This window comes from Aptenodytes patagonicus, chromosome 1 (genome assembly GCF_965638725.1).
Source record: "Aptenodytes patagonicus chromosome 1, bAptPat1.pri.cur, whole genome shotgun sequence".
Lineage (NCBI taxonomy): Eukaryota > Metazoa > Chordata > Aves > Sphenisciformes > Spheniscidae > Aptenodytes > Aptenodytes patagonicus.
The window spans coordinates 40114525-40138385 of record NC_134949.1 but is presented as its reverse complement, the minus strand read 5'-3'; the positions used below and the strand labels follow the sequence as shown (position 1 = coordinate 40138385).

Sequence of the window (23861 nt, the reverse complement as noted above, 5' to 3'; positions counted from 1 at the left end):
CTGTCACTGGAAGAAACAGTCACCTGTTTTGAGCAGCCTCGATCAGCCTCCTTACGCAGCCAAGAGAAAGGAGACTGAACTAAAGAAAAATGTCAGGCAGATTGGACCTTCTGCAGCACATCCTTCACATTCACCACTTTCTCTCCACAAGAAATTGAGGCAAAACAGATTTCTCCCCTCTCCCGCTCTTGCCTGACACTTAAAAATTTCACTGAAGTCATGACTTCAGTGTGATGCTTACGAAGTCATTGGATTCCACCCCAGCTCTCCCCTTTTGTTTGCATCTTTCTGAAGAGCAACAAGGATTCAGTTTTAATAAGTAAAACATCCTGGATGCCACTGAAAGTGTGCAGGCAGGATGTAAAGCTTGGTTTTTTTTAAAGCCCAAGTATGAAACAGAAACTGGAAAACGCCTTTATTTTCTAGATTTGTAGTAAAAAGGTGTATAGTATAAAGGCACTTGATGACTGGCGAAACAAAGTATAAAAATGGCCACCATGAATCACATTAAAGTTCCAGTTAGCCTGTTACCCCTCTGACAATGGCCAGCAGTCACAGAGCTGGCTGAAGAGCAGTACGAGAGGAAAGACAGTGACATATCTTCATTTTACAGCCTAGCAATCTGTAGTTAAAGCAGCTTCCTAAGCCAAATGTCATATCTATCTTCTATATACCTTGACAGGCTTTTCTTTTGTCACTTTGCATGACTACAGTTTGAACACATTTATATTTTTAATCTTGCTACCTCATGACAATGAGTTGTAAAGTTTCATTGTATACTGACTGAAAATTATTCTCCTTTTAGCTTCCAGAGTTTTCTTATTACAAGAAATCATTAATATTCGTTCACCATTCATCTTCCCCATATCACCTGTGATTGTATAGATTTTTGTTCTACCTCGTGTGTGTCTCTACACAGAAATACTTCCATAGGTTTGACCATTTATGTCACACTTCCTCATATTTTCATTATGTACTTTCTGAGATTAAGATATCATAGCTGCATGCATAGACATACACATTTACTACATGTTTATACAGCAGTATACTTTTTCTTTTGCTATTTATTCCTTTCCTAACAACTTCTAAGGCTCTGTGGGTCTTTGACCACCACTGAGCACTGAGATGGTGTTTTCAGAGAATTATCCACAAGTACACTACTTTTTTTTTTCCCCAGAACAATGTAGCTATTTCTAAGTCCACAACTGCATGTCTGCTGGAGTTGGATTTTTTTCCTAGATGCCTCATTTCTCATTTATTGATTTTGAATTTCATCTGCTGTTCTATGAACCACTCAGTATCATAAGATCCTTCTTAACTCTTCAGTCACTTTTTGCAACTACCATTCCAAGGACTCAAGCACCAACCTGTTGCCTCATTATTTCCCCATTTTCAGTTACATGACTAGATTAAAAAAAAAAAAAAAAAAAGAAAAATCAATCACAGGCCCCTCTGGGACTCCACTGGTAATTCTCCTCTTGTTCTCTAATTAATCACTGGTTCTGTCTCTTCCCTGGCCTCTTTCACCCATTATTGATCTATAAAATGACTCTTCCTCTTTGCTATGACAGTTTATGAACATTTATGAAAGTTTATGAACTTTTGGTGATGACTTTGTAAAAAGCCACCAGGACTTATCATTCAGTTACACTGTATTTTTCTTTTTTCTTTTTTTAATTCCCATCTTTAAATTATTGATTCCAATTTCAAATCTTTCCTCGTTTTCCCTTAATGATTTAAAGGTAAACAAGACTTGCAAAAATCACCACCTATTGTTATGTAAGAAAAACTTCTTTCATTAATGAAAAATATCTCTAAAATAGTCAGTATTACATGAAGATTCAATATATACTAGATTTACTGTGAGTAAAAATAATAAAGCCACTTATCAGCAAAAAGAGGACAATCCTTGTACTGTTACCTCTTTACAGTCTTTTATAATTGGCTGCATCATGGTAAGGTCCTGATGACTGCCACCCATAGCACTGCTTGTACTCTTGTTTCTTGCATGGCCTTTCTTAAAAGGAGTTTTTCCAGTAGACTGAAACTCCTTAGTTGGAGATGTCGGTGAAGTAGACAGTACTAGTGTTTTCAACGCTGCTACTTCAGCCTGGAGGACATCGATCTTGGGGCGGGGGGGGGACGACGAACAGTCATTAACAAACAAAAATATCATATTAGGCTATGAATATGTTAAATCATTTAACAAAATTTCCAGTTATGTTGGTTCAAATCAAGACTTCATCTTCCAACAGTACTAACATACAGATGCCTATGCAATTGCATACCGTAGTAACACTGGCTTCCTATGCACCTTGCTAGCTTTCTGATATGATGCTGAAACACCAGCTCTGTGCCCATAGGTGTTAGCTAAGAATATGTCAAGGCAACACAAGACAACTTAGTATATATTTTAATAACGCATACAGGTAATGCTGTATTTACATCTTTATGATTCACACTTTAGATTTACAACCACGTGAAAAGACAAAGCAAGCAAGTCGGGAAAAACTCACCTTTCCCTGTGCTTCTTTTAACTGTTTTTCTGCTGCAGCTTGTTTGACATTAGCTTCTTTAACCATTTTGTGTGCTTCCTATAAAAAATGTTTAGCTAGTGTAAATGCTTCACACAAATTTATAAGATCCAGTAAAAAAAAAAAAACTAAGGACATATTTTTGCTTCACAGATACTACTTGTGAATAGTAAGTTGTGCAACAATCCAAAATTAAATAGTTACATACCAAAAAATACCTACAAATCTATCATTTGGATTCATCACCGGCCCACCAAGTTTCTTCTCCTTGGTCCTGAGCCCAAATTCAGAAATTCAGCAACTCCACCCACCTGCTCCAGCAGGAACAATACCTGTCATGGACGCCAGGCTCCAGTCACGCTTCGGTGGCTGACAAGTCAAGTTCCTTGACCCCCAAGAGAAAGACTCAACCAGTAGCAACAAAAGCAACATGACCACAGTAGCACATTCAAAAGAACTTCTCCCTTCTTCTAGCCAGAACAACCAGTTATAGTCAACTCTAAATTCCTGCATGAAGGAACTGGTCAAACAATTATGAAGTCTAAATCCTTACCATCAATAAAACAGACAAAGCAACAGCTTAAAATAGTTTATGGATTAATAAACATTTCTTAAGAACAGAAAAAGCACTAAAAAACAATCCAAGTAAAGAAACAAGGCTAAGCCAATAAAGAAGAAAGTGTAAAAGGACTGGGAATTTTTTAAACATCCTTTTACCTCATACCTCTAAGCCTTTTGTCTGCATAATGTATTTGTTTAGGCTCTGATCCAGCAATTTGCGCCTGTGATCAAATTACTGTTCTTACTTAGTACTTACTGAAGGCAACAAAGATTGAAAGATCAGGGCCACCGACTAAATTACTTGGAATAGGATCCTTCTCATATCTGTAAAGCGCCTAGCACGTATCTGGACGCTATATAAATAAAACAAAAAAGTTCATACATCATCATACCAAAAGATCTGGCTCCCACTGGCATACAACACGGCTGTATAATATGGGTTTGTAAAATTCTCTTAAGTAACAACAGACACATGCAGGAATGGGAACATACACATTTATACAATGTGTACAAATACATTTAACATTGACCATGCAGTTTCTGCTTAGTGATGCACCTTTGAAAGCAAAGCATGTTACAGTGCTATTACAGTGTAACAATGTAATATATACACCCAGCTATGCAAAACAAGTCTCGATCCTCCGTTGGGATGCATTAATATAAGCTCCAGCATATCCACTTATATGGTCACTGAAATTAGTGGGATTCAGAATAGAACGTGAATTCAAGGGCTGTAGGTCCCAGTGCAAAAATCAAGAAACCTCAACACTGTGTGTTTTGTTAGGGCCTCTTAGTGAAATCAAATCACAAAATAAAATTCAAGTGACATGCCCACAACAGTTGGGAGTTCCAAGTCATTAAAACTCAAACAATTATTGCTAATACGCTGTATTTCAAACATAGCTTTAACAAATTGATAACATTGTTCTAAGTTATGAAGTGTCATTAATATAAAATTTCGCTGATAATTTTATTTTTATTCTTCTACAGTTAAAACACCTGCCCCACATTTTCCTTCCCCCCCCCCGCAACATACACAAGTATTTATGCTAAAAAGCACCCTTCCAGCCTCCCATTTATTCTCTACACACAGGAACTGCTTAATATTTTAAATAACTTTGCCCTACCAGGATGAGGAAATAAAATGGATTGCCAACCCACAGAGCGGTTTGTAATTTGATTTTTGAATGTCAGTATTTTCAAGGTTTTAATAGCACTTTCATATCAATACAACATCATAGGTTTAAATACTGTTTCTGAAACATACCTAATGGTTGTATCTTTATGCATATGCTGAAAACCAATACTTACGATTTGGTAAACATATAAATCATCCCCGGATTATGAAATTTATTCTGACAGTTATGGGTATCACAATTTAGCCTCTAGGCATTCCTATATATATTCCTATGATAAAATGATAACTGATCCTGCTTCAAGTATGGATTTAAGATTTTTTTTCTGTGTAATACAAGTGCACAATCCTTGCTGGCACTACTGCCTTTTTCTCAAATGAAAAGGTCCCACTTAAAGTTCAGGCTTCTCACTTGGTAACCAGGTTCCACCCTGGTGCATCACTCAGTATTAATGTTTCTTTTCAAGTTTGTGGGAGTAGCATGCTGCCAGACCCAAAATTCAAAAGCTGAAAGCATGGTTAAGTTATGTACTTGCTACCTCCATTTATCTGGAACTACGTTACTTTTTTATTTAGTCACCATGGCAACCCCAAATTTAGCTCTCTCTAGATAGCCTTGTTGTCAGACAGAGAAGCTGTCTCAAAATAGTTATGCCAAAAAATAAGCCTAAATAGTTTTAAGCTTTCTGATATATTTTCCTTATTTTCTTCATTTTGTGTCTAGGCAGATTGACAAGCTCAACAAGGTCTCTTTCATCTAAGTGAAAAGTCTACTGCTTGCTCTTAAGCCTCTACTTCAACACACCCAGGTCTTCAGAACACAAATCCCTTTATAAGCTTATAGCAGAAAAATTCAGCATACAATATACTGATTCTACATAAAACATCTGGCTCAGCTTCCTTTAAGTATATCACATCGAAGACTCCAACAAACCTCAAACAGACTAGCTGTAAGTTCTTCCAATTCCTGTCCAAGTTGATCTCGCACTTTAGAAAGCCTTTCACATTCTTCATCTTTTAACTTCAGCTCCTATGGAAAATTGAAAGTTATTTATTCTGACTTAGAGTAGTAATTTGGCCTTTTAAAGCTAATACCACAGAGGGGGGAAGAAAAAGAAAAAAATAATCAGAGGAACATAAAACCTTTGCTAAACAAAGCCTTTCAAAATATTAATCTTAACACTAGAAGTAATTAAATTAATGCTGCACATACATATAGCTATTCTTCCTGCTATACAGCAATATACCAGGCCAATCTAAAGTACCTCTAACCTAGACATCAGCATTTCCAAAACTCTCTGAAGTAAAAAAAGTTTTTTTTCTTTAAAGTATAGAAGACTAAAGTCACTTAAAATATAGATCAAATTAATTATCGGGACAGACAGAATACCAGTTCTGTTTACCCATTTCTTAATAGACACTTAAAGAAAGTAATCCTTCTAAAAAAAATTTTCAAAAAAGCTTTGTCTCAAGACAATCCCCAATTCTAAAAGAATCTTAAAGCATATTTCACTATAAATAGTCTCCTGCGTATCTCCTTACAACTAATACAATTCCAAAATCACACTATAATTATATCCTTGCTCTTGTTTATGCAGATATATAAATCAAAGCAACTTAATGAAATTCAAAATTTTGTCTACATCACTAAAATTTGAGTGGCCTGACTATACCACTTTTACAGTAAGGTTTTAACACAGATTTGGTAGTATAAGCGTTACACGTGCTCAATCTCATCTGTATCGTCCGAATTCTGAGGGAGAAGTGGGGTAATTTGCAGACAAGTACAAAGAGTTTGACAAGGAATTTGAAAGAAGAGTTCCTCTCCCCTTTCCCAACCATCGAACCCTGGAATCTCTTGCAAGAAAGAGAATGGAGAGAAAAAGTAAGGGAAAGAAAAGCAGCAGACAGCCTACTCTGACTGCATTTTTTTTCTGGCCATAACTCCCCTCCCATTCCCCATCGAGTTCTTCCTTCTCTTCTTTTCCCCCTGCCAAGCTAGCTATTACACCACCATCGCTCTTGAAATGCGGGACCCAAGCCTGTCTCTGACATGTTAAAGACTCCAAATACAATCTAGCAATGATTTGCTTTGAAAACCTCCAGAAACCAGTAAAGAAAACAGCTGCCTTCAGAAAACTCTGGGAGGCCAGTCACTACAGAGTCATAAAAAGGCCCAAATGGCAGCTTCCCTTGTGTTTCTGGGAGGCGGTTAGTTTTTCTCCCAAAGTCTTCATGATTGAGTAATGTTGTACACAATGATGTGGGAAACCACATCTTGCCTTGTAGCATGCTGATATTAGGTCTTGCTTTCCATTTCTGCAGTGAAACTGGCAATACATTTTCCTCTATGATGAAGGGTCCTGTTTGGCTTCAGCTCCTAAATTCCACAAGTGTTTAAGGACTGTTCTAGACTCATTTTGTATCAAAGGCATTATTTCTCCCTTCTTTTCTTTGGTTTTAACTTTGAATATTTTGATTGATTTTTAGTCTAGTTTGTTTGCTATTTTGATTTTTTGCTTTCCATATACAACCTAACTATTTTGAAAGGTACCACTTAAATGATAGGTTTTTTCCAAAGATGGTATTTCTCAAATAGTACTCAACTCTTACTTACTAGCTGCTATTCTGCACACAGTGACCTATCTTTCAAACAAAACAAAACAAAAAAAGGCAGGAAAATAGCTACAGATGGAGGGAAGAGAAGGAAAAAGGAATACAAAAAGTCAAAGAGAAAAAAAATACTGAAAAAAAGAAGAGGTTAAAGAAAAAGAGGAAACAAAATTTAATTCATTAATTTTGTGTTGATTTAAAGTATTTCCCACATAAAGTATGGTTCTTAATAAGGAAATGAAAGATTCTGATGCAAAATGCTTAAAGCTACAGTTTCACGTGTTCCTATAAATGCAGAGAATACATCAACACATTTCCTTTGGTTTACTTCACTGATTTGTAAGGAAAATGCTACATACACATGAATACATCTTAAAAGGATGTTATATTAATAATCAGGTCAAGAGTTACCAAACTCACAACAAAGGTAGAACTACTCCAGGTTCACTTTTGGGCTACCACTATCAATACACTATTTTAAGTAAGATGCAGTTTTGCCTGCAACTGGAAAGATTAGGGGGGGGTTAGATTAAAATTTAGGCAGACAAGTTCAGCTACTTAATGACAACAAAAAGAAGACAACACCAGGCAGTCTACTACGCATGGCTGCTTAGCTAGATCTGTCAAACACTGGGCAAGTTTCCATGACATGATTCAGGAGGAGCATAATATAACATTATTTTGGCAAGCAAGTTTAACAGCTCGGGTTTTTTAAGCAGGGCAGAAATAAAGAGTGCCCAAAGCAAAAAGCTTAGCAGTTATTAGAAACATTACTACTGCCTGTGTCTTAAAGGCACTACTGGAGACTTCCCAGTCACACACAATATAGAGGCAGAAAAGACAACTGCGTGTGCTAGATTAACCATCCATGCTGCAGCCCTTCCCAAATTAGTGTTCTGAAAAAGTAACGACATGAAGAAGATGAGCTATTATAAAGCACAACACACAGAGTTACTTAAGTAGGTAATAAAAAAAATTAACTTGCATGGAAAAAAAACCTTAAAGTTAAAAAAAAATCCTGTATCAAAGAGTCATATTATTGCTTATTTCACTTTGATCTTCACAAACAGACTACAAGGTGGGTCTTTAGAAAGAACTGGTGAGATAAGGAATGCTAATTACTGCTTCAAAACCATTCATATTTTAAATTCTAGAAAGAAAATCATCCTGTATCTAGTTCAGCAATTTAACCAAGTCAGAACTAGATGCAGAAGATCAACAAAAGAATGAAGATTTTCTACAGATACCACCTAAAATCAGAACCATGGGATACTGCTGAATTCTGAAGTTGTCAAAAAAAATTTTTATTTATATTAGAATACATTCCTATTTGACTTGACTTCACTCAGCACCCAAGTTAAACAAGCTACATAAAAATTAGTCCATTGCAACCACATTTACAAGGGTGTTTAATGTGAAAGAAGGTCCAGAATATCTTTTCAGAGATAAGAGCATTTCACAAACTACTGAATTACCATCTTATGGTGTGGGTGAAGATGCTTCTGTTTTGCTCGCATGTAGTCTCCTACTTGCCTGAGAAAATTTCTATGCCTACGATACACTGCAACAGCATCAGTGAGAGGTGTGGAAACTGAAAACTTTCATCACTCAAAGACAGCAAGGAACTGCTAAACACCTTCAGAGAACCAACCCATCTTTAACAATCACAAGCCAGTGGCCTTACAGTTCAAGTGCAATTTTGGTTTAGAACAGCTTGAAAGCATACTCTTCAGAGGAGTTCTGGGATGGTATATTATTCTGGAGCATCCTCATTTTCATTGTTCATTACCTTATAAGCAAATGGCAACAGAAATTTAAAAATGCTCAATGTACTGTAGAGTACTACTGGAATTCCTGGAGAGTTATTATGAATTTATTTATTCATTAATCCATGTAGAGTTTTAAAATGTCATGTTTTACTGTGGAGAAATAAAGATATTTAACCACTAGTGTTAGCCTGTGCATAAACACTATAATAATGGCAATAGCCTCTGTTACATTGGATTCTTTTACGATACAGGCAGAACAACGGAAAAAAAAAAAATCTACTTCAAATCCTGTATCGACACACAAGATCTGGACGAGATAAAATTGTAACACTCAGTTTGTTTCTGAGATGAAGAATGCATACAGAAATTGAAGCCTTTGAAAGAAAAACCTAGATCTGAGGATCAGGTTCTTAAGCTACGTTGAAATTTACAATACCATATTCTATACTTTCACAAGAATCACTGTATCAGTGTGGAAAAAACTCTCAATTTCACTCTGCTAGGGAAATATCAGTAATTCAGATTTCTACTACAGAAAGTCGAACGTGGTTTTACTTGTTACCAACAAGCCTACAGATCTTACTCCAAAGACCGTGGGAAGCATGGAATTCATTCTCAAACCGAATACGGTATTTGCAACCAACATCTCTGGTAGACTGCTCTTTCCTCATCAGAGGAGGGGGCTAACCATCACTGACAGCTGATAATTTCAACACTCCAAGAGAAAACATAACACAGAAACCTAAGTTTCCCTCTGCAGTCATGGATGACATCATTATATTGACAGTCTGACTGATGAGGAAATAACTTCAGGGCCAAATCACACAAAAATTCGAGGAAAACATGACTATGAACTGCCACAGCTTAGAAACTACAAGCGAGCTGTCCAAAATACATGCAACATGCTGGTTACATAAGATGAAAAGCAAACAAAAAGGTATTCCTTTGCAAGGACTCCACTGAACTTGCACATCAAGAAATACCATGTATCAAAATATCAGCACTATTCTCTCAGATGTTATCTACATGTGGTTGATCTACCTTCAGTAACCACGGTGACACAGCTCAATCCAAATATGGCAGAAAAAAAGCAAACGCAGAGAGACATGAGGAGATAAGGTCCCAGGCACTGAATCACTAAGCCTTTTAACACCTCCTCAATTTTCCTGCTTCTGCTTTAAAAGGGTAGCAAAACAAGGGGAAAGGTTCAGATCATCTAAAGCAAGGGCTCTTCAGCTCCATTTCACAGAATATAACCAGAAATTAAGTCTTCAGTGAAAAAATAAGCAAAAATTACCTGAACGGTCTCCAAGAGTAAAAAAATCTATGTCATTCTAATTAAGGGGTCATTTTAAGGCATAAGTATGTCAAATTTTATATGCTCCATTAGTATAGAATGCTGCCCTGCTGTTACCTCCTACCCAACCTTTCTCCCAATCTTATGACATGATTTGGTGCTGCAACCGATCTAGACTGAAGTAGAAAGCGTATTTCTTCTCGTCAAGAAACAAATTTTTGAAAGACTTTTTTTTTCTTTAGCAATTTTCCCAGCAATGCTGTTCATTTTGACAAGTGAAGTCTGTAGACTTAGGAAATACAAGGCATACACAAAAGAGAAAAAAAAAAATCTTACTCTTTTCCTGAATAATTTCTTCAAGAACCATACTTAAATGTCTAACAATTACACGCCATACATATATTCTCTAATATAAAAAACTGAAAGCATATTAAGAAAAAATTTGCACTCCAAGCAGAGACATAAAAAAAAAAAGAGATAGTGGATCCCTAAGCTTCAAAATTCCTACTTCCTTTCTAGTTCCCTTTCTGATCACAGCTGCAACAAATTCGAACAATAGTCCTCATACAGTAACTGGAAGAAAGTACGGAAGGAATAGGGTTTATTGTTGTACAACCTGTAAAGACTCCTGCTATGACTCCTGTGTTACTGAGCAATTCTAGAACAGTGCAAGTTTAGGAAGACAAGCAGACAAAGTAAGTTATCCATCCAGTATAACACTGGTAAGAATCAACCTGATGGGTTGAGAATTAGCAAGAACTTTGACATCAACAGTCTCAAGTTAGTGTTGAACGGCTTTTGTTAAGAAGACCCAAAGGGTTTGAAAATACGTAACATGCAGTTAGTATGTCCTAGCAGCCCTAATGCCATTTCCTTAAAAACGACCTGAACAAATTTTGGAGTGAAATAGGAAACATTTCAATCTTTAAGAGACAAAGTGGTATACACTGGAATAAGATTTTCAGATAGTTCCAAGGTAACAGTAGCAGATCTGAGTTGTGGTTTTCAAGTATGTTACCTGTACTTTGGCATACTGTCAGGAGCTGGAAGAGCTTTTCTAAAGTTTAAACTTCAATTTGTTCTTACCTTCTAAGGTCCCAAGTTTAACTGCTAGGATTATATATTCACATGCAAGGTCCTCAAACTTAGCTCAGGTTAATGTTTCCTTTCAGTGGTCAAATGCTAAGCAAATGAACACATTAGCAAAGGAAGCAACTACTCGGCAATAAAACAATCAACAGAAGAAGTGATGTCAGAATCCATATTTAAGATTCACATTAACAAGGGCAAATGCAACTATGACAGAAACGATGACTACATTCAACAAGATGAGGCAACAAACAGGGGAAAACAAGTTCAAACACAAGATAAGATGAGCTTAAATCCAAACAAGAATGCAGTCATGTAGAGGAGAGGAAAGGGCACAGATACAAATAGCACAAAATCTACTTGAAAGTTTAAGCACAGAGGGATGTTAAAATGATAAATAATAGCTTTGCATTTATATAGCACCATCCATCCAAACAAGACAAAGCGCTTTACAAATATTAATGAGTTGAGCCACAATGTCTTTAAAGGTATCCATATTCAATTTGAAGTGTGGTGTAACAGTACTCTGAAGAACACCAGCGACATCTTTATTGCTTCTTTCCTATGCAGGCATTCCCCTTTGAAACATCACAAGTACCCCTGTCCTAAAGCATTTCTGTATTCCATGATACATGCTACACTTTTATACTCTAGGAGAAAGAAGACTCGAGAGGTATATAATCAGCATCTATAAATACTTATATGGTAACAATGTGTGATGACAGAAAAATCACTCTTATTCTCAAATGTCAGAATGAAGGAATGGTCTACATTTCGAAGCAAAAGCGTGTTTAACCAGATATTGCAGCAAAAGCTTTCCATGGTTAAGTAGCAGCAGCACTAGAAAAAAAACACTATCAAGGAATAATTCTAAGACATTAGCACTGCACACATTCAGAATAACTTTACATAAAATAATTACATCCTAACAATTCTATAAGAAATGAGTAGACTCAGACTGCACCTTCTGGCCCATCTATCATTCTGCAATATTAGAACCACTTTGAAGAGAGAAAAAGCGGGAGGAGACAAGACAACGAGCCTTACCCTCTGAGCTTTTGCAAGTTCTTCTTTCAATCTTTCATAGCCCTTTTCTCTTACTTCCAGTACAGATGGGCTCCGTAAGTGAGATAAACTGTCTGTACTCAACCCAAAAATATCTTCATTTCCTTCAGCAACATCTGCTACTGTAGCACCCTGCAAAAACTCTCTCTCTGCGTTATTGCTCTCCTTTCTGGAATTATTGTGATTGAATGACCCACCCTGGGGTCCAGAGGTAGAACAAAGTACTGCGTCGGTAACATTGATGCTGTAAAGAGAGCGATATATTTTTTATTTATAGAATACATTAAGAAGAAATATTTTAGAAATGGCAGTAGTAGTGTTGAATGTGCCATTATGGTCACAATTTAATATTACAACATTGTAAGTAATATTAATATCTCTTTAGTAAAGCAAGCAGTTTATATGCAACAAACATCAGCAATTTAAATAAAAAAAACACACAGAACTTACCTGACACCTGATGCTTCTCCACAATTCAGCTGTCTGGGAGATGAATAAACAGGTTGTGTGGGAAGGTCAGAAACATTTAATGCATTGGGTTGGATTGGTGTGGAAGACACAACAGAAGGATGTGGTCGGTAGATAACACTGGGTGAGGTAGTTTGTTCCCGAGTCCCTGGCTCATTTACTCCAAGAAGATCTGGTGTAGTAGGCGAAGCGAGGTTCACTTCATGAAAGCCTTCCAAGGGGTCACTGGCCATAATAAAAGCCTCATCATATGAAACCCTGAATTAAATAATCACGTTATCAGAATGCAAACAGGAAATATTTTTCTGACACCTATTTGAATTAAAAAAACACCCAGACAAGTATGTTCAGAATACTTCATGACATAATAGAAACTGTGGACTAATCCTGCAAAAGCATCAACTTCAACCACCAAAACTGTTTTTTTCACACATCGGACTGTTGAGTCCAGAAGATCTAATAGACTCCACATCTAAATAGGATGATGAAATCAGGAATACGGTCTATATCATAAAACAAAGTCATCTTTAATATAGCCTGTATCAAAACACAAATGTATCACATTCATGAAAGATGGGGACACCCGGGAACCAGTAAGAAAAAAAAAATTAAAACTTAAAAGCTTCCACTTTTAATCTTAACGAAGCAAATAATCTAGAGACAGAAATCAGTGAACCTTTAAATAAGTTATAGTCCATAGTTTTGGTTAAATTACACATCTGATCTTGTCACAGTTCACCGAAATGATAGAACTAGCCAATAAGACTTCTCATGAAGTATGATAATATGTATTTAATACATCACATGATTAAGTGATGATGACAATTGTGAATAAGTATCATTCCAAAAATACATTACAGGTAAAAGTGTACTATGAATTGGTAATTTAACTGACAGTATCTTTTAGTTTTGTTTTTTTTTTTAATTCCATGTTTTTCATAAGGTCAACAGAAAAGAAGTACAACATGTGAATCTTACAGGCCCCAATAGAAAGCTCCTTGTGAGCAGTTTATCAGAGATCACAAAAATCTTTGCATGATTCAAAACTATAAATTGGAGGTAGTATGGAGAAATTTGTGAATGAATTACTTAGCAGTGATTATTCACTGCAAAAAACATTTTCCATGTTATATAAATAAAGAAGAGAGAAAATTAAGGCTTCACAAAGGTACTTAACATGCAAAAAAAGAACTGTAGCATCTAAATTAAATAATACATTGCATTTTGCAGAGAAAACTGCTTGAATCTTACAACTGAAAAGACAAGGCAGAGAGAAGATCTAGAAAGACGATGGTCACAGCCATGAAGAAATGATGCCATCTACTTCCATGTACATCCAGTTCATTAGCTGCTTCATAAAACACATTGAAAACACCAGGAATCCCCAAATTAGCATATGCAGTAATGTTTTAGTTACATCAATACTATCTGGTCATCTTAAACTCAAAGAACACTGTTCAAAACTGTTCTGCGTCTCAAGTATTGTACTGTGTATACATCAGTGTTAAACAAGTTACTTTACCACATTATCAGTTACATGCGGAAGAAATTCATTTGTTCAGACAGCAAGAATATGTTATTAATTTGTCTCTGTCTCTGTTAACTGCTCCCACAAAAAAAATCAACCACCTCTAAGAAACCTCCCAGACTTAAGGGACAAAAAGGACCTTACAGGAATAAAAAGGGATGTGTTTTGGTTTTGGGTTTTTTCTGTTTTATGCAGAAATTTGTTTTATTTTGAACTATCAACAGCAGTTGCACAAACATGGTTTACACAGAAAAACACTGTCACAGTTTTGTGCTTTGGAGCTTTTCTACCATAACACAGAGATGAACAGCTTATTTTTTAGTTTAAGTTTGAAAAATATTCATGTTTGTTTTCCCTATAGTTCTTCTTAACTATTATAATCATTCTAATTACATGCTCTGCATGATGATAAAGCCTGTTGAGTCAACAAATTTAAATGAAGGGACTGCCACAGCTACAGGACATTTCTTCAAGGTTACATTTCAAAAATGTTTTCAGTTCTACAGTGGAACTACTACATGTCGTTGTTTTACATTTAATAAGCAAAAATACTGCCATCTTGAAAAAACAAAATTGCAAACACAGTCCTTTAAAGTTCATCAGCCCAGATGAAAAATATCCATCTCACCAGTCTCAAAGTCAGGCTCATATCTACACGAACATATTCGCTTCCATTGTTCCCACCACTCTCCTCTTTTTTGACCACCAAGTAAGCCATACCCTATACTACTATATTGGCAACGCCACCAAGATGTCTCTTCACGTTCCCGATTCTTTGGATTCCAGTCTTCACAATTAACAGAAGATGCAGGCTTCTGAAAAGGCATGTAGAAAGGCTGCCTTTTCTATGCCTACAGTACCTAGGAAAGTGTACCAAAAACCACCCAACAGAAGCAAAGGTTGAGAACATAGCTGAGAGCAAAACGGGAACAACTCTTCTGCCACATCTTCCCTTCTGTTGACTAGTTTCCATTTCAAGTTCAAAAGACACGGTCATAGTTCCACTGAAAATTCACAATCTGACTTGATGTTCAACAGTGGTACCACAGTATTTCGCATCACCAGTACCACTGGTTGTTTTCAGTTGCATACCCCATTGGGCTGAAATTTTCTATGAAAGTTTTTTTTTTTCCCACAAACTGATTTTTAAAAAATACTATTTAGTCATTTCCAAGGAAAAAAGGCTCAGGAAAAATTTGTCAGTTTTTACTGTATTTTACTATTTCTGTACAAGTCTTAGGGCTATCTCTTTGGAGCAAATACTTTAAGCACATCAAGTAAGCGACAGGCTCAAAGATGCACCATTCTGTATCTTTATGATAATTTACACGAATTCAGCTATGTTATGAAATGCAGAAAGTCACAGTGGCTCACACAGAGAAAAACGATTAGAAGCCTGCTTGTTATCTTCCAAGTGTTTAAATGCATTTCTAGCTCCCCCTCCAAACCATCACATCAATCTATGATAAGCAAAGTATTATGTTTGTTAAAAAAAAAAAATTAAAAAAATCTATCCTACCTACATGTTCCTAGTCCTACAGGAAATGTTCCACTTAACTCCTTTCCTACAGCTATATCATGCAGAGTTTTTAATAGCCCAAAGAAAAAAAAAACAACCCCAAAAAGATCATGGAATTTTATTTACAAGACTATCACTCACATTAAATGTCAATCTCAGCCTAAACAGACGAGAGATTTATGAGTAAATAAATCCATGCATGTCTTCTCAGTTATCAAAAAACAAGCTCTTTCTGATACAGTAAGTAAAAAAGTTATACAAGTTATTCCTGGAAGAACTGAAAATAAAGTCCCTCAGCTAAACTTTTCCCATAGCCTGTCAAATGGGCACTCATAAGCATACCATCTGTGTAAAACACTTTCCATTCACAACTTTTTTCTTTCGTAGAATTACTTCTCACTTAGCAGTGAGCAGGCAGAAGCTGGGTACACCACCCATACAAGACACAGAAGCCCACATTAAATATCTATTTCAAAATGCACCAACACCATCACGTTTTTACCAAGATGTCAGCTGAACACGTTAGGCATTAATGAAACCAAATGTACAGAAAGCTAGGCAGTCCTAAAAATAAAAGCTCTCTTTTGGGAAAGAACTCTTCAAAGTAATGGTAAACAAAAGAAGGGGGGAAAAACATATTAAATTTCAGTGTCATTAAAAATTACAGGCTTGGTTAAGGCTGGGAGGGGTGTTCACATTATTGACTAAGGCAGCAGTGAACAGCCTTGCTGTGAAGGAACATGAAGCGCATGGTAAGCAGAGAGCTTTACTAGGAGCCAAGCTGACAGTGTGTAAAAAACCACAGTGTTGACACAGCACTCTTTAGTAGTAATTCTGCTACTGTGAACAAAAGCTGATATTCTGACATTTCAGGGCAGCACACTTATTAAACAAAATCATGGATTTTCTTAATACTTTTTCTACCACATTAATATATGGTGAAAGCTTGGAATACCAAATACATGATTATTTTTGTCTTACTTGATAGTATGCAATTTGGATGACGTACAAAATTCAAGTACTGTAATAAATCAGGATGAAACAACAAAATAAATTAATTTCCTTATACTTTCATCTGGAAATAATGCAAATTTGGTGGAAGCTGTCAGAACGTTGCAGCTTTTTATTACCTCTCCATTGCCACACTTGCACTGCTGACTACCCAGCTATGCTGAAGCTATGCTCAAATCTGTTATTCTCTCTAATATTAAACAAAAACGTACTACAAAGAAATCAGTTTAACAACGGTCAGTTTAACACGTTTCTATAGCTTCTAACAGGAATCAGGAACTGTGAACATATTCAACAGCAGTCAAATCAAAATGCTTAATCTAATTTTCCTGTTATTACTCTAAGAGGGGTTCAGCTACTTGTCTGAATCAAAGCAGACAATAACTAAATACTAAAAAGCTCCCTGAAAAGCAGTAATTTATTGTGGCTTGTTTTGCTTTAAAAAAAAAAAAAAAAGTATTGTTGAAAACCACCTACTACAAACTCTGGAGTTTGTCTTTCACAGATCGCTTTTAAATACAAGACAGGTTGAAGATTACAACTTTGAACAATCTCCTGATTGTTATAGCCCATTTGAAAGCAACACCAGCACCAAACATTTCATACATCAAAAATCTCATTTTTAGCTTTAATAGTAAAGAGCACCATCACAACAGATCAGTTACCTGCTCAAGTGGGAAAAAAAAAAAAATCACATAAGGAAAGAGAAGTTACTGTTTCTAAACATTTTGATGAAAAGTAAATTCTAGTTAGCATTTACCAAAAAAAGGTGCCTATTAGCTATAGTGTTTTAATCTTCACGCAGCAGGCCTTTCAAAATATAAGTCCCCTCAAGGACTTCATTTATTAGACTCCAACGTCTGCTTCAGTTAATTTGGGAGGGGATAGGAAAGTGCATTTTTTGTAGCAGTTCCTCAAAAGGACTGACATTAGCCCACCACTGGGCTTGCACTCTTCTCAGGGGGTTTCAAAAAGAAGTTTTGAAATATTTGGCATTATACAGTCTGGAACGTAATATGTTTTAAGCTCTAAAGAACTCCGTAGGGAATTAGAGTAGTAGACTAATAAATACCTTTTAAAGAAGCAGTCCAATTAAGTACTGCTACTCCATACCTATACCTATCAGATGCAAGCAGGCAGTTTAAAAAGTAAAATTGTTGTAAGGCATATATGGACATTAATTTAGAGTTCAAAACCAATTCAATTACACCTATCCAGTATGAGATATTCATCAGATGTTGGCACAAGACAAAGAAGTTGAGGGATTTTTTTTTCCTCCTGAACTGTTTAATATTTAAGCTTAGCCACAGAATTCAAGCAAGTTTAAACACTGTTATCGATGGCAGTTCATTTCACGAACACAATTCAAGATTTGGCACAGGAATTCCCTTAAGGTTTGCAAAAAACAATTCCCACTTTTACAATTTTGCAATTATGATAGAACTTTCTACTTCAGGAGCCCAAATACGCAACAGATTTTTTTTGGAGGCAGTAAGATAAGAGAGAAAAGAAAGCATTGAACTACTCCAGTCTTTACATATTCTACTTTAATTGCAAGTGACCTTACACTACATATTTACCAACAGATGGTAAATTAGGCAAGATGGTAAATAGAAGATAAATTGTAAGTTAGGCAAGTCTACAGAATTTAAGAGCTAGCAAAACCACGCTTGGTTCAACATGAGAATATTTTCCTATTGCATTCCCACTAGTGTTGTCATATAATGCTATGATATGGGTCTTTTTCTATTCTTTACTCTCATGTTAGGCACCCAAAACACTATTTCACACTGTGTTAAAAGAAACATGTAGTCTATTTGATAGCAAGATTTTATAAAGTTAAAAGAATTTTTGTTTTGCCGAACCAATGATTAAAAAAAAAAAATCTCTTGAAAACTTTATTATAGGGACATCTTCAACTAGAAAAATACAGGTGCAGACAGCAAGTGTCTCTCTTACAGAAACAAGCAGCACACAAGATTCAACGACCTATATTTATGAACTGCTTGCAAAACCTATAAATAAACATAGTTTAGAGTCTGGTGGATAGTACACCTCTTACGAGAGAGAAAAATCAGTCTTTGCAAGGTAGAATACTGCAAACTTTTACTGTAAACAAACATTGAAATAATGCTCTTCGGTTCACAAAGACTCTCTAAACCAAGTTAATTTAACTGCAAATATGATTCTCTTTGCAGATGCTGTCCCTTTTAAGACAGAGCATTGTTCTGCCTTGGAAACAACTTCACAGTCCCATCTCAGGTTTAAGCCTGATCACAGTGACTGTGACTGCAGTGTCATTCTTGCCAAGACTTGGACCTAAAGATCCTCTCATTTTCAGTTAACACTGAAAATATTCAATTAGTAAACAAGTAAAAATGATCACAATTTTCATGGTACGTAAAGCTTTCTAAATGTATCTGCAAATGCATTGAAAGAAACATTTTCTTAATTTCTGGAAAAAATGGTTAGCATATTATTAAGCATAATTAAAGCGTCTAATAGAAGTTTTAGTCAAGTTACAGTAGACAAGATTTTAAATGCCATATTAAAAAGGGTCTTAAAAATAAAAATCCAAAGTACACATTTCTTTTCTGGGAAATTCCGTAAACGTTAAGAGGAACAGTGAGAGACCAGCTCATTCGGCATTTTACATGAATTTTAAATCAAGTCAATAAAAGCTATGAAGATAGCTGCAAGTCTGTAATCAAAAGGCTTATTGTGACTGTTTTCCTACTGCAAAAAAATCCCCTTTTAAATATAGTGCAACAAGAAGGATATTTCAGTCGCAGCTGTGAGGTGCACTCCCATTTGTTATTTATTAAAAGCATAATGAGAATGGTAAATTATTTATCCTTCTTTGCTCACTAGGTAACATTAACCAAGCACAGCAGAAGAATAACTGCCAAGACACCAATACAGAAGGCCTGACTTTAACCCTTCCCAGAACTCATTAAACAGATCTATAATAAAAACAATAAAAATATTAAAGCAACAAGACCTCAGGTTTTGCCCTATATTTTACTGAGGAATACAAATATTTCAACAGATGGTAGCTGCCAATACATGCTTCTAGACTGAATAACCTTACATCTGCTTCAAAGGAGAAGCTGATAATTTCAGTTATCGCAAGTCTGTGGAAGATTAATTATTTTAGCTGTCTAGATCACTGTTTTTGAGACTTCCTAAGAACATGCTTACAAAGGAACACGGTGAACAAATCAAGCAATATAAAGCCTAGTACGCTATCTGCAAACAAAACAGACAACACTCTCAAACCGATGAAAACACTGTTGTTTTTTGTCAGCAAGACGAGCATCGAGGGTATCGTTAAGGATTTGGCCACTCGGTGTTCTCCTGCTTCCAGAGTCCTGCGACTCTCGGGGAACTAGCGGAGCATCAGCACTTAGGCAGCGCAAATTTCTGCACAGCTCATCACTTGCAATCAACTTGTAACCAGAATTTCCTTTCTCCGCCTTATTCTCTAACGTAACTGCATTACGAAATTAAGGTTAACTGAAATCCCTGCTACTTAACTACTACAGTTTACAAGGCTACTTATCGGCGACCAGGTATTAACCTCAATATTGCTCGAAGACCTTAAAGCAACCAGAAACTCTACAGGCGAGCGCAGCTCCACAGTCCCACAAAGCAGAACTCCCCTCCGGGCTCCAGCCGCGCTGCTCCTGGCACCCCTCGGCACCGCCGCCCCGGGCCTAGGCGGAAGGGGGCGAAGTTTGCGAACCCACCGAGCGGGCCGGGCCTGCCCTGCCCTGCCCTTCCCCCGTCGCCTCTCTCGGCGCTCTCCCCTACCGCCGCACCTCCCGCCCCACCGGCCGAGAGGTTTGTGAGCGGAGGAGATTTCAGCACCAGCTTAGTCTCTTCTCGCAACTCCCCTCTCCTCATTTTAGTCATTCCTCCCCGGACGCCCTTCCCCCCCGGCCCTACGACGCCTCGGAAGGGCCGCCGCCCCCGCGCAGGCAGCCCTGAGGGGAGGACGGCTGCCCCGAGCCGCCGGCTCCGGGAGCGCGACGGCTCTTTGTCCACCGCCGCCGCCGGTTCTGCCGGGGCAGGTGCGCCCGACACTTTCCGGGGTGGCCCCGAGAACTACTTTTGCCCAGTTCTGACTTGGACCAAGGCTGGATTTGGGGCCAAGCGCACCCCTGCCGCCGGCTGCTCCCTCCGCACCCACGCAAACCCCGACGGAGCCGGGGGCGCCCGGGCCAGCGGCGCCTTCCCACCGCGGACGGCCACAACGGCGCAGCCCGGGCCGCCACCTGCCCCCGCGCTCTTCCGGGGGGGGGGACCCCCCACCCAAGCCCCCGCAGCCGGGGCGGCCACAGCGGGCGGGCGGCGAGTCCGGCGCGGGGGAAGCCCGCCCGCCCCCGGCCACCGCGCCCCGGCAAGGGGCAGCCCTCCCAGGCGGCGCCGGCTCCGCCCGCCCGGGCACAGGCTCCCGGGAGCGCGGCGCCGGGCTGGTGCGGCGGCGCTACCGGGGAGCCGCGGCCCGGCCGGCTACCCCCCTCCCGCCAGCGGGGCCGGGGCCGCGCGGCCCCGCCGCCACGTACCTGCCGAGCCCAGCGAGAGCGGCCGCCGCCGCCGCACCGCGTCCCCTCAGCCAACCTGGGGGGGGCGGGGCGCTGGGCAGCCGCCGCGCATGCGCCCCGCGGACGCACCGCCCGCAGGGGGGTGGGGGGCACGTGTGCGCGACCCCCGCCGCCCCCTAGCGGGGGTGGGAGTAACCGTCCTCGGGCGCCGGCCCGGGGTTAAGCGAGGTGCCCTGAGGGGAGGCGGGTGAGGCCCCCCGCGCACGGCAGCCTCCCTGCGGCCGGGGCAGGGGCTGTGCCCCTCTGGAGGCCGGGTCCCACCCCAGGAGCCGGGGCGCAAGGGCAGCCAGAGCGGCCTCCTGTCAGTGGTGGTGCCTAGGCCTCACTGTCTGCCCTCAAAGCACCCGCCAGTGACCCAAAATACTTCTGAGGGACAGTCTCAGAGAGGCCTTTCCTTCACACTCCTGGTAGTCAGCCACGCTGTCAACAGACAGCTGGGTTTCAGGGGCCAGAAGGTCTGGCAAGAGGAGGCCCAAGGCCAAGGGCAGGCAGATGCATTACACAGCCAGGACACGTGAGTCAGGGGCAGCCTCCATCCCTCCGCTACAAGCTGTGCCAGGGCGGCCCGTGGTGAACGCTCTGACCACGAAATGCTGTTAGATCGTTTCCTTAGGGCCTGGCTGGAAAGGTACCGGAGGCTCACGGCTGGCGCAGCACTGGGCACGAGTGCTGTCAGGCACCACATTTCATGAGAAGGGGGGCTGCAAACGGAGAGGCTGCAAACGCTCGTGGCTTCAGGAGTGACCAGCCGACGTTTCTGTGCCTCCGCTCATCACCTGGAAGAGAGGGTTAAAACATTGCTTCTGTTCAAGGGCAGGCGAGGACAGGGCTGTTAAAGTCTGAATGTTTTGTTACCTTGAAAAACACAAGGAAGTTAATAATTCTGTATTTAATGGTGTACAGTAACAAAGGCACAGGATTACACAATTAAAAATGAGAAAATGAGACTTATGCCAGATCATTATCCAGTGATTTTCACTCATGGGGCATGCACTGCCCCAAATCAGGTGCCGAGCCTGCCTAATGCATGTAATAATTAAAGACTGAGCTTAATTTATATGCACAAGACTTGAGAAATAAGGCCACATATAGAGCTAAAATAGGGCTCACCTGCTAAAAAGATGTGTTTTTCCAGCTCTACTGGTTTGTCTGATAAAGAGATACTACTACTACCTCTCATCTTGGCTTCCCTATGTCCTTAAGCCATCATTACTGCCACCATGACACAACCAGGGTAGTTCAGGCAATTTTCCAGCTTTTCAGACGTTAACATGCAGACTTCACTTTTTTCCTTTTGAAGTCCTGGTCTGTACTGTTTTGTGTTTTCTACGTCTTTAAAAGCAGTAGGCAAAATGTTGGAAAGCTACTATAAACAAGATTCCATTTTACCACTGGTCCAATTAGATTGCCAAAAAATATTCTTCACATGACAGCAGTCTTGGCTGGACGACGTACTTTTCATCGTTGTTAGTGCAGCTGAACTGAAACGTGCAGCAATGGTGAGGAACTTCCGCAAAAAACTAATGTAAACAAGATCCCATTCATCACTTAAGGAATCTAGGCCACATTCCGGTCAAGAATTGAAATGTTAATTATCTTGACAGCTTTCCACTGAATGTGAAAGAATCCTGTTTGGCCAGTCCTGCAGGACATAGCCACAGACAAATAATGTTCTCTGTGGCACATTCACCGTAGCATCCACCAAGCAAGTTCACTGAGGGCAAATAAATATGACAAAGAGGATGTCGAAAGACAAATGTATCAATGCCATTTATCATAAAGTAAATATATTACCTATAAATAGTAATGTCTTCTAAATTCCTTTTCAGTATGTAAATCTATACTGACTACAAGGGGGCTCAAGCAGCAAAAATGGCTACAGAAAATCATCATCCACAGCTTTTCTGGAAGCTATCTGAAAGCCAAGAAACCAAGCAGTACAAGAAGTGGAACATTCAAATAGCAGTATAATTTGAAGTTTGTTGTGAAAAGCCTCACAGAGCAGAGGTGTTCAGTTTGAAGAGCTCTGACCTTTAAAATTATTTAATTTGCTAATATTGACATGCAATAGAATCCAGGCAGTGCTATCAGAATACAGGTTTGCCAAATTAGAAGATGCATCAGAAAGTTCATTAAAAACATGATTGCAAAAGAGGCATGACAAGTGGAATCAGAAGTTGAAAACAATGTATTAAGACATAGTAAACTGACAAGAGTCTATAATTAGGATCTGTAATCCTATAGTTCTTAATCCTGTATAACGGTACTTGGCATGACAATCTGCTTTCTTAACCAGATTAGACATCTTGCATTTCAAGAAATGAAAGCAATACAGTTCCAAAGACATTTGACTGTGCTAAAATTAATCACCAACAGATTTATTTTGTCAAAGTACTCCTGTATTTTACTGTATGTAATACTTTAAAAGTCAGGCAGCAACAAACCACAGAAAATATAACTTACATGGTTAAAATTAAAAGTTGAAACAATTTGGATTAAATCCAGAGACATAAATAAGAGAAGTAAGCATTTTTTTGAAAAAAATCTATTTTAAAAGAGTGCTTTTATCCAACCCTTGGTTCCTTCCTGAGCTTGCACATCAGAGCAGGGCTACTCCTCCAGACATCATGAGCTGGGAGCCAAGGGTATCCCCACTGATGAGGGC

General features: G+C 38.9%; 1 protein-coding gene across 3 annotated transcripts in view; it reads right to left on the bottom strand.

The window, feature by feature from the left end:
* RAB3IP (RAB3A interacting protein) overlaps positions 1-21212 on the bottom strand; it is a 35412-nt gene extending 14200 nt beyond the window's left edge. Inside the window, exons 1-6 of one of the 3 annotated variants that reach the window (XM_076332778.1) lie at positions 21158-21212; positions 12514-12789; positions 12046-12307; positions 5165-5260; positions 2517-2594; positions 1922-2125 (exon numbers count right to left, since the gene is read on the bottom strand). In XM_076332778.1, the coding sequence (XP_076188893.1) occupies positions 1922-2125; positions 2517-2594; positions 5165-5260; positions 12046-12307; positions 12514-12764 (891 nt within the window). In that variant the 5' untranslated portion in view covers positions 12765-12789; positions 21158-21212. The remainder of the gene's footprint in view (positions 1-1921; positions 2126-2516; positions 2595-5164; positions 5261-12045; positions 12308-12513; positions 12790-21157) is intronic. The other 2 variants (XM_076332796.1, XM_076332787.1) reach the window with 2 other exon arrangements.
* Between the last annotated feature and the right edge of the window lie 2649 nt (positions 21213-23861).